The sequence below is a fragment of the Anneissia japonica genome, unplaced genomic scaffold, assembly GCF_011630105.1.
Source record: "Anneissia japonica isolate Jap-2015-1 unplaced genomic scaffold, ASM1163010v1 scaffold287762_len338049_cov154, whole genome shotgun sequence".
NCBI classification, from domain to species: domain Eukaryota; kingdom Metazoa; phylum Echinodermata; class Crinoidea; order Comatulida; family Comatulidae; genus Anneissia; species Anneissia japonica.
The window spans coordinates 200,994-210,496 of NW_022736333.1; the positions used below are offsets into that span (position 1 = coordinate 200,994).

At 35.7% G+C, this 9,503-nt stretch overlaps 1 protein-coding gene across 4 annotated transcripts in view; it reads right to left on the reverse strand.

Moving 5' to 3' along the window:
* LOC117116751 (aurora kinase A-interacting protein-like) overlaps positions 1-9,503 on the reverse strand; it is a 23,018-nt gene extending 13,515 nt beyond the window's left edge. Inside the window, exon 1 of one of the 4 annotated variants that reach the window (XM_033260848.1) lies at positions 9,381-9,503. Coding sequence is in view for 2 of the 4 variants with exons in the window: in XM_033260846.1 (XP_033116737.1) it covers positions 9,330-9,446 (117 nt within the window). In the remaining 2 variants the exon portion in view is untranslated. Of the gene's footprint in view, positions 1-9,329 lie in introns of all 4 variants that reach the window. The other 3 variants (XM_033260846.1, XM_033260849.1, XM_033260847.1) reach the window with 3 other exon arrangements.

The window sequence follows — 9,503 nt, forward strand, 5'->3', positions numbered from 1 at the left end:
TGGGGGGGCACCTTCCATCCTAAGGAGCTATAACTGATTAAAAATAGGCATAATTATAAGCATAATTATTGACGCAGACGTACTGTACGCGCACGTTAAGACGCGCTAACGAAAAATTAAGGTACCTGACATTCAACCTTGACCTGAAGTGTATGCCCATTTAATATGATTCAGAAATGATGAATGGTAAAGATGAATATGGAGTCTTCAATGTTTTGAGTAAGGAAAGATGAAGGGGGGGGGGGTTCTGAAAAAACATTTATTCTGACCATGATGACATCATCAAGTACAGTAGAAGTCACATATATAAAAAAAGAATTGTCTCAGCTATAACATACTCAAAGTTGAAAGACGATCGACCAAGGATAAGCGAGATACGCTCATATGCGTATTTTCGAAAATGAAGTCATCGATATAATACAGATTTATTGAATTCAGATGGCAATATGATGAAGTCACAATGTCCGATCAGCCATTATGATCTATAAAATCATATTTACAACTCATCTGCTTTCAGAATATGTAATAAAAATTGGGGGTTACTGATCATGCAAAGGAGCTATAACTGATTAAAAATAGGTCTGATTTTAGCATATTTGCACTGTATATCGGCATAAAAGTGTGCAAAGATCCCTATGTTTAATGCACGCATAACGTACGGCATTGCTATTGGCCATAAGATGACTAAAAAGAATGGAAATTTGTGAAAACAATGTCTCAGGAACCCAAAATATGAAAAAAAAAAACGTAATTTCTAGCTTCCCTACATGCTGCGTACGTAAAAATGCGCATGCGCAGTGGAAAATGTCAAAAGATTTTGAAATGCTCAAAATGGCGTGAAACATGCTCTAATTTAGTCAGAAAGTGATTTTGAGCATTTAAAAATTTTGACGTACACGTACAGGCTAAGACAATATATTCAACTTTGACCTGAAATTTATGCCCACTGAATATGATTGAGAAATTACAACTGGTTAGGATGATATGTTCAATAATGTAAAAATGCAAAATAGCACGTAGATGACGTCACGCATGACTGAGCACATTGAAAACCTTATTGTGACTATTCCAGGCCAAGACAAATGTTTGGTGAAGTGGGCTTGTGAGTTGCTTTTGGTAATTTTGAGATTTTGTGTTAACAGAATTGGGGAGAAAGAAAGAAGAATAAAAAAGATGATGAAGAAGAACCTGACAATAACAAAAAAAAAAAAAGAAGATAAAGATGATGATGATCCTGACAATAACAAGAGGTGATCCGCTCGAGAAGCGGATCACCAAAAAGATCTCAGATAATAACAAGAGGTGATCCGCTGGGAAAGTGGATTACCAAAAAAAGTTAAAAGTAAAAGTTCACAGGGTAAGACTACATGTCTTTATTTTAGAGTTTATGGTTTTTTGAAAAGTGTTGTTTTATTAAACCATGTTAATTTTCAATTTTTATTTATTGTAAAAAGAATAAATTAAAATTTTAAAACAGGTACTGCCACCTAGACATAAATGGATAATAAAATGTCTCCTGTGAAAAGAAAAACATTTTTAGTTTGGAAATAATAGTTACTTAGAGTTTATGGTTTCTTGAACAGTGTTGTTTTATTAAAACTCAAGGATAAATTTAACTGCTTGTTTACATTAGCATTTTGTTTCTCTATTTTTCCTCACTTTTACAGGAAACTAACAAAAATCCACTTTTTTGGTGTTACCAGATTACCCCCAATTCATGGGGACTACTTTGCTGCCAACAACAAGTATAGCACAGTAGTGTAAACTAACATTTCACCAGAAACTGGGAAATGTAATCTAGAAATAATTAACCTACATAATTGGGTAAAGCTCAGTTTTCCCCTAGACAAGCAAAACATACTTTCTTCGAATTGGGAAAAGAGTTGGGAAACCAAAGTTTACCCAATAATGTGGTGGCAGCTTAGTGGCACCCATTTTATGGGGTAAACTATTAGACCAGGCTATACAGTAATTGAAATATGTGCCACTTGGAGAGGTAGAAATTCTCATATGGTTTTTCTAGACCAGTTTTTTTATGGGGAATCAGAATATGTGAGGTAAAAGGAGAACTTTCGCGCAAGGGCGAAAATGGCCGCCAAAATCTAATTAACTACACATGTTTGGTTAAAACAAGCACAGAAGAGGTAGGTTTGACCAAATTTTGAATATGTAGTGATAGGAGTAAAGTATAACTAGCTAAAGTTATTAATGTGAAGATTTCGGGAGGCAATTGAGGGCGCTTTTTAAAATGGCCGACAAAATTAAAGCACAACTTAACAGCAGCTTCAATACAGTATATAAATTTGTTTAATTTACAAAACATGAATGTAATATTATACTGCTGTTGACTTTTTAAACCCAAAATAACAAAGCTAACTCTTTTGGAAATGTAAGTAAAAATGCCCCCTTATATTAACCCTTTTCTGTTTTGAAGAATGGAAAATATTACCAGAATCCAGCTTTCTTACAAATATACGGTTGTTTTTCATTATTTTTGTGTACTACACAAGTTATTCCAGAGGACCACACAAACAACTATCATAATTTTTCATGTATAAAGAAGCATTAATTCATTTATTACATAATTGTCCTTTACTGTGTAACCCAATGTTGAGCAAAAATTTTCATGTATTGCTAATATCACTGCAATCTGAAAATCTTCGTCTTTATTATAAACAGCTTTTGGACGTCCATGGGCATCACTGTCTCAATCATTTTTTGCTTCATTTGATCATTCCATCTGTTGTGAATACTATTTTTATTGACCAAATCATTTACATCTGTTTAATTTCCATTCTTTAGCGAATAAATTTGCTATGCTCAAGAGTCTGCAAACATGGTGGTAGCAATGATTTGTTTGCCGAATCCAGTTGTTCACTGAAACCATGAAATCTAAGTTTGCAGAAACTCGGTTTGTCGAAACCAAGAATGCCCAATCCAGTTCACTGAAACCATGAAATCCCAGTTTACCAAAACTCAGTTTTCCGAAACCCAGTCCAAATCTCTTTGTTACAAAGTACAGCATACTGTGCATTAGAAAAAAATGATGGGCGGCTCAGGAAGGAGCTTCATTTGTATACAAATTAAAAGGAAAAATATTGGAAGACAACAAAGTTGTAGAAAAACACACTTAAAAGCACGGCTATCAGTTAAAATTAGAAATAAAATGAAATGAAATCCAGGATAAGCATCGTATCCTTCTAAACTACGGTATTCCCCCTGCAAACCCTATCAGGATTGTTGTGCCAGGTCCCTGACCACCGAGGCTCTAGTCAGCCTCTTGAGTCAGACCCCCTTGGACAAATTTCTGGACCCACAGTTGGTATGTGTGTATAATTGTAGATTATTATTAATTTGTTTATTTCTTTTATTATTTAAAAAAAAAAATGTATGTACTTATCATAGGTATGCTAATAAAACGTTTTAACTGCGAGGCCTATTAAATTGAATTTTATTTGCTGACAGCCAATTGATTTACAGATTAAAACAAAAAGAATTTTTAACTACAATAAGCCGCTATTTCTCATACAAATACATAGTACAGTAAGAGAGTGTTCCAACATGAATGTTATGCTGTGGTTAATGTTTTACTGCTTTTATGTTATTTTTAACAAATTTTCAGCGCAAACTGTGTTTCAACAAACTGGGATTCGTAGTTTTTGATTCAGCAAACTGGCATTCGGCAAACTGTGTTTTGGCAAAGTGAACTCGAAAATCTGACAGTCGGCAGCCTGGGGTTCTACAATCTGGCGTAGAACAGCTAATAAGAAGCCGACACGAAAGTCTTTTTGTATGCAAAGCATGCTTTAACGAATAACAACCAAGGCATAGCAATCATCCGTTACCTTTCTCGAGACATCGATATTACAGACGATTACAACCTTAAGTCATAAACTGAGTTTGTTGAAACTTTCAGCAACTTCGGAGTTTTAGATGTTCTGTCACAAAAGTTGTCTGGAGAACAAGAATATGTCTCACTGCTGCTTGGAGTTAAGGGGAAAAGTGTAAATCAAGCAAGTAACATGTTCAATAGAAAGTTTTCCAGAGACAAAACCTAGCAAACTTAATCGTTAAAGAATGAAAATAAGCAGAGTTAAATGACTGTCAATAAAAATAGTTCATGGAACAGATGGAATGAACAAATTCCTGTGGAAGTCCAAGAATTGTTCATACGATAAATACGAAGAGAATTACGTCATCGATAAAATTCAGTTTGTTGAATTCAGATGGCAATGTGATGACGTCACAATGTCCGATCAGCCATTATGATCTATGAAATCATATTTACAACTCATGTGCTTTCAGAATATGTAATAAAAATTGGGGGTTACTTTTCATCTTAAAGAGCTGTAATTGTTAAAATTAGGCCTGATTTTAGCAAAATTTCACTGTATATCGGCACAAATACGCACAAAGTTCACTATGTTTGATGCATGCCCACAGCATTGTTTTGGCCATAAGGTGATTGAAAAGATCGAAAACTTGTAAAAACAATGTCAGGAGCCCAAAATGTGACAAAAAAACTTAATTTCTAGCTACCATATGTGCTGCGCGCGTAAAAATGCGCACACGTAGTGGTAAATTTTGGAAAAGTTTGAAATGCTCAAAATGGCGTGTAACATGCTCTAAGAGATCTAAAAGATCCTGACAATAACAAGAGGCTCGAGAAGCGGACCACCAAATATGTAATTGCTGACGCACCTGTACGTGCACGTTAAGACGTGCGAACGGAAATTTAAGATACCTGACATTCAACCTTGCCCTGAAGTATAAGCCCAATTAATATGATTCAGAAATGATGAATGGTTAAGATGATATGACGTCATCAACGTTTTGAAGAAAGAAAGGTGAAGGGGTCAGAAAAAACATTTATTTTTACCATGATGACCTCATCAAAATGTAAAAAGAAGTCACATATGAAAGAAAATTGTCTTAGCTATAACATACTCAAAGTTGGGAGATGATCGACCAAGGATAAGCGAGATACGCTTAAATGCGTATTTTCAATAGTGACGTTATCAATAAAAATCAGTTTTGTTGAATTCAGATGGCAATATGATGATGTCACAATGTCCGATCTATAAAATCAAATTTACAACTCGTGTGCTTTCAGAATATGTAATAAAAATTGGGGGGTCACTTTTCATCCTAAGGAGCTATAAGTGATTAAAAATAGGCCTGATTTTAGCATATTTTCTCTGTATATCGGCACAAATCCGCGCAAAGTTCCCTATGTTTGATGCGCACATACGACATTGCTATTGGCCATAAGATGACCGAAAAGAATCGAAATATGTGAAAACAATGTCAGGAACTCAAAATATGTAAAAAAAACCCCTAATTTCTAGCTTCTGTACGTGCTGCGTACGTAAAAGTGCGCGCGTGTAGTGGAAAATTTTGAAATTCTCAAAATGACCTGAAACGTGGTCTAATTTAGTCAAAAAGTTTTCGAGCATTTTAAAATTTTGACGCACGCATACGCGCACATTATGAAGTGCACGCCTAAAATTAGGGTACATTACATTCAACATTGACTTGAAGTTTATGCTCACTTAATATAGATAGTGACTATTCCAGGCAAAGCCAAAATGATCGATGAAGTGACCGTGTGCGTAACTCGTAGCAATTTTGAGATATCGTGCTAACAGAAATGGGGAGAAAGAAAAAAAAGATGACTAGATTTGAACTCGTCACTGATGACGAGTTCGGTGGTGATCCGCCGCAGATATTAAAAAATATTCATGAATTTTGTTAAGTGTCTGTTGGTCGGTAATGCCAAACGAATTTACCCTTTGTATGAACTTTATTTATATCAATCCAATAGCGCCGAAATAGTCTGCCGCCCTCTGTCTGGAACTTCATGAGTCGGTAATGCCATATGACATGAACTATATAAATATCAGTCTGATAGCATCGAAATACAATCTGCTGCCCACTGTTGCACAGAATATGAAAAAAGAAAGATGAGGGGTTAAAAAATCATTCATTTTGTTCATGATGACGATCAATCAAGGATAAGCAAGATATTCTCTATGAGTATTTTAGAAAATAACGTAATAGATAAAATTCAGTTTTTTGAATTCAGATGGCAATAAGATAACGTCACAATGTCCGATCAGCCAAAATGATCTATAAAATCATATCTACAACTCATGTGCTTTTAGAATATGTAATAAAAAATGGGGGTCACCTTTCACCCTAAATTTGCAGTGTTTGGGTCAGGAAAAAAACCCATTTCATTTTGATCATGATGACATCATCAAAATGTAAAGGTCACGTTTATGAAAGAAAATTGCCTCAGCTAAAACACACTCTAAAGACTTGAGAGATCGATTAAAGATTAGTGAGAAAATCTCAAATGAATATTTTAACAAATGATGTCATAGACAAAAATTCATTAAAAAAAAATGTCAGATGGTAATGTGATAATGTCACAAAGTCCGATCAGCCATTATGATCTATAAAATCATATCTACAACTCATGTGCTTTAACAATAAGTAATAAAAATTGGGGGTCACCTTTCATCCTAAGGAACTATAACTGATTGAAAATAGACATGATTTTGGCAAAATTTCAGTGTTTGTTGACAAAAACGAGCACAAATATTCATAATTTGATGTGCGCGCAAAGCATTGCTATTGGCCCTAATTGAATGAAAAAGAATGGAAATATGTGAATACAGTGTCAGAAACCCAAAACTTGTAAAAAAACGAAATTTCCAGCTCCGTACGAGCTCCGCGTATAGAAATGCGAACGCGGTGCAGAAAATTTGAAAAATGTTGAAATGCTCAAAATGGTCTGAAACGTGCTCTAATTTAGTCAAAAAGTGATTTTGGGCATTTTTAAATTTTGATGCATGCGTGCGCATGCGTTATGATGCGCAGGCAAAATATTTTGGTATGTAATATTCAACATTGATCTGAAGTTTATGCACACCAAATATGATTTAGAAATAACAATTGGCAAGGATATGATCGATAATGTAAAATACGCAAAATTGCGCGTAGATTACACCACGTGTGATTGAACACATTAAACAGGTCACATTGACTATTCCATGCCAAGCCAAATGTTCGTTGAAGCGTGCATGAACATAACTCACGGCAATTTTGTGATATCGTGCGAACAAGAAATGGGGAGAAAGTGAGAATTAAAAAAAAAACTAGATTTGAACTCGTCACTGAGGACGAGTTAGGTGATCCGCCGCACTTTGACCCTCATTAAGATCATGCGGTGCTGATTGAAAAGTGTCATAATATGCTAAAATATGCTGTAATTAGTTTTTTTTAAAAAGAATAATTTTGAGCATTTTAAAAGATTTCCGCATGTGTACATGTACGTCTTCACGCCCGTGAGCACGGTAATAGCGCAAAGAGTGACTCCTGATATGAATAATGTGTCAGGAACACAAAGTATGTAACAAAACATGATTTCCAGCTTTAATATGTGCTGTGTGCGTGGAAATTAACGTACGGCGGGTAAATTATGGAAAGTTTTGAAATGCTGAAAATGACCCGAAACGTTCTTTAAACTATCTGAATAGTAATATGGAGAATTTTCAAATTTTAACAGACACGCACGTCACCATGTGTGCGTGTACAGTACTAGCACACAAAATTAAACATTGTCAAGTGTATTTAAAACCGCCTGTTAGTTGGTAATGCCACACGAACTTTCCCTTCAAATAACCTATAATATTAGTCTGATAGCGTCGAAATACAGTCTGCCGCCCTCACTCTGTTCTACTGTTTTACATCTTTTAAGAATGAGAGATAAAAGGGCTCCAAAAATTCATTCTTTTTGACCCTGTTGACCTGATCAAAATGAAAAATAAAGGGACATGTCTTCAAGAGAATTGATTTAGCTGTAACATACTCACAGGTGTGAGACAATCAATCAAGAATAAGCGAGATACGTTCAAACGAGTATAAACATAATGGCATCATAAATAAAAATTCAGTTTTTTAATTCAAATGCCAATATGATGACGTCACAATGTCCGATCAGCCATTATGATCTATAAAATCATATTTACAACTTATGTGCTTTCAGAATATGTAATAAAAATTGGGGGTCACCTTTCAACCTAAGGAGCTATAACTGATTAAAAATAGGTCTGATTTTAGCATAATTTCACTGTATATAGCGGCACAAATACGCGCAAAAATACCTATGTTTGATGCGCACGTACAGCATTGACATTTATTGGCCAAAAGATGACCAAAAAGAATGCAAATTTGTGAAAACAATTTCAGGAACCCAAAATATGTAAAAAAAACCTAATTTTCAACTTCCATACGTACTGCGCAAGTAAAAGTGCACACGCGTAGTGGAAAATTATGAAAAATTTTGAAATGCTCAAAATGGTCTGAAACATGCTCTAATTTAGTCAAAAAGTAATTTCGAGCATTTTAAAATTTTGACGCATGCGTGCGCGCGTTAATAAGCGCACACGTAAAATTAGGGTAGGGTACAGAACATTCAACATTAACCCGAAGTTAATGCTCACTTAATACGATTTCGAAATGGCAATTGTTAGGCTGATATGATCGATAATGTAAAAACGCAAAATTGCGCGTAGTTGATGTCACGCATGACTGAGCGCGTTGAAAAGCTTACCATGACTATTCCAGACCAAGCCAAATGTTTGCTGACAGCGATTGTGCGTAACTCGTGGCATTTTTTGAGATATCGTGCAAACAGAAAAGGGGAGAAAGAAAGAATAAAAAAAAGATGATGATGATGATCCTGACAATAACAAGAGGTGATCCGCAAACGTTAACGGATCACCAAAAAGATGATGATCCAGTAGTAGTACAATAACAAGAGAGAGGTGATCTGCTAGAGTAGCGGATCACCAATGATGATGATGATGATCCTGACAATAACAAGAGGTGAAACAGCCCACACTTATCACTTAAAAAAAAAAAAATAGATTGATGAGACTAATAATTTTTTCTATGTGCCCTTGGAGCCCTAGCCTGGCCCTAATGCAGATGCCGCCTAGGCCTAGGAAAGCTAGAAAGAGGCCTAGGCCTAGGCTAGCCCTGTGTCAATGTGTTTACATTGTTCGGTAGTCTACTTCAGAACTGATACGATTTTTTGGATCGGTTCGGTAGCCTTTACGATCCGAAAATTCGGATTCGATGTGAACGCAGCTTAATACTCATACTATTACTAATATACTAGCCTAGCAATAGGCCTAGGCCTAGCTAGGCCTATGTCCTGTGTGCGACTTTCTGCTGGTTCCGATCATCTGATATCATGATGATACCGGCATAAAAAAAAAACCGATGGGAAAATTTTGAAACTCTAATTTAATTATCACCTTGGGTACTTCAGGCGAAATTTTTAACATTACAAAACCACGTATCCTAACCTTGCTTCCCCTTATTATAGAGACTTTCAGGCCTGGCCGCTCTTTAATCTTTGCTGCGGTCACCATCAACCCGTGCCGACCGACGGCGGACGATCACACACACACACACGCCGCGAAAATCGT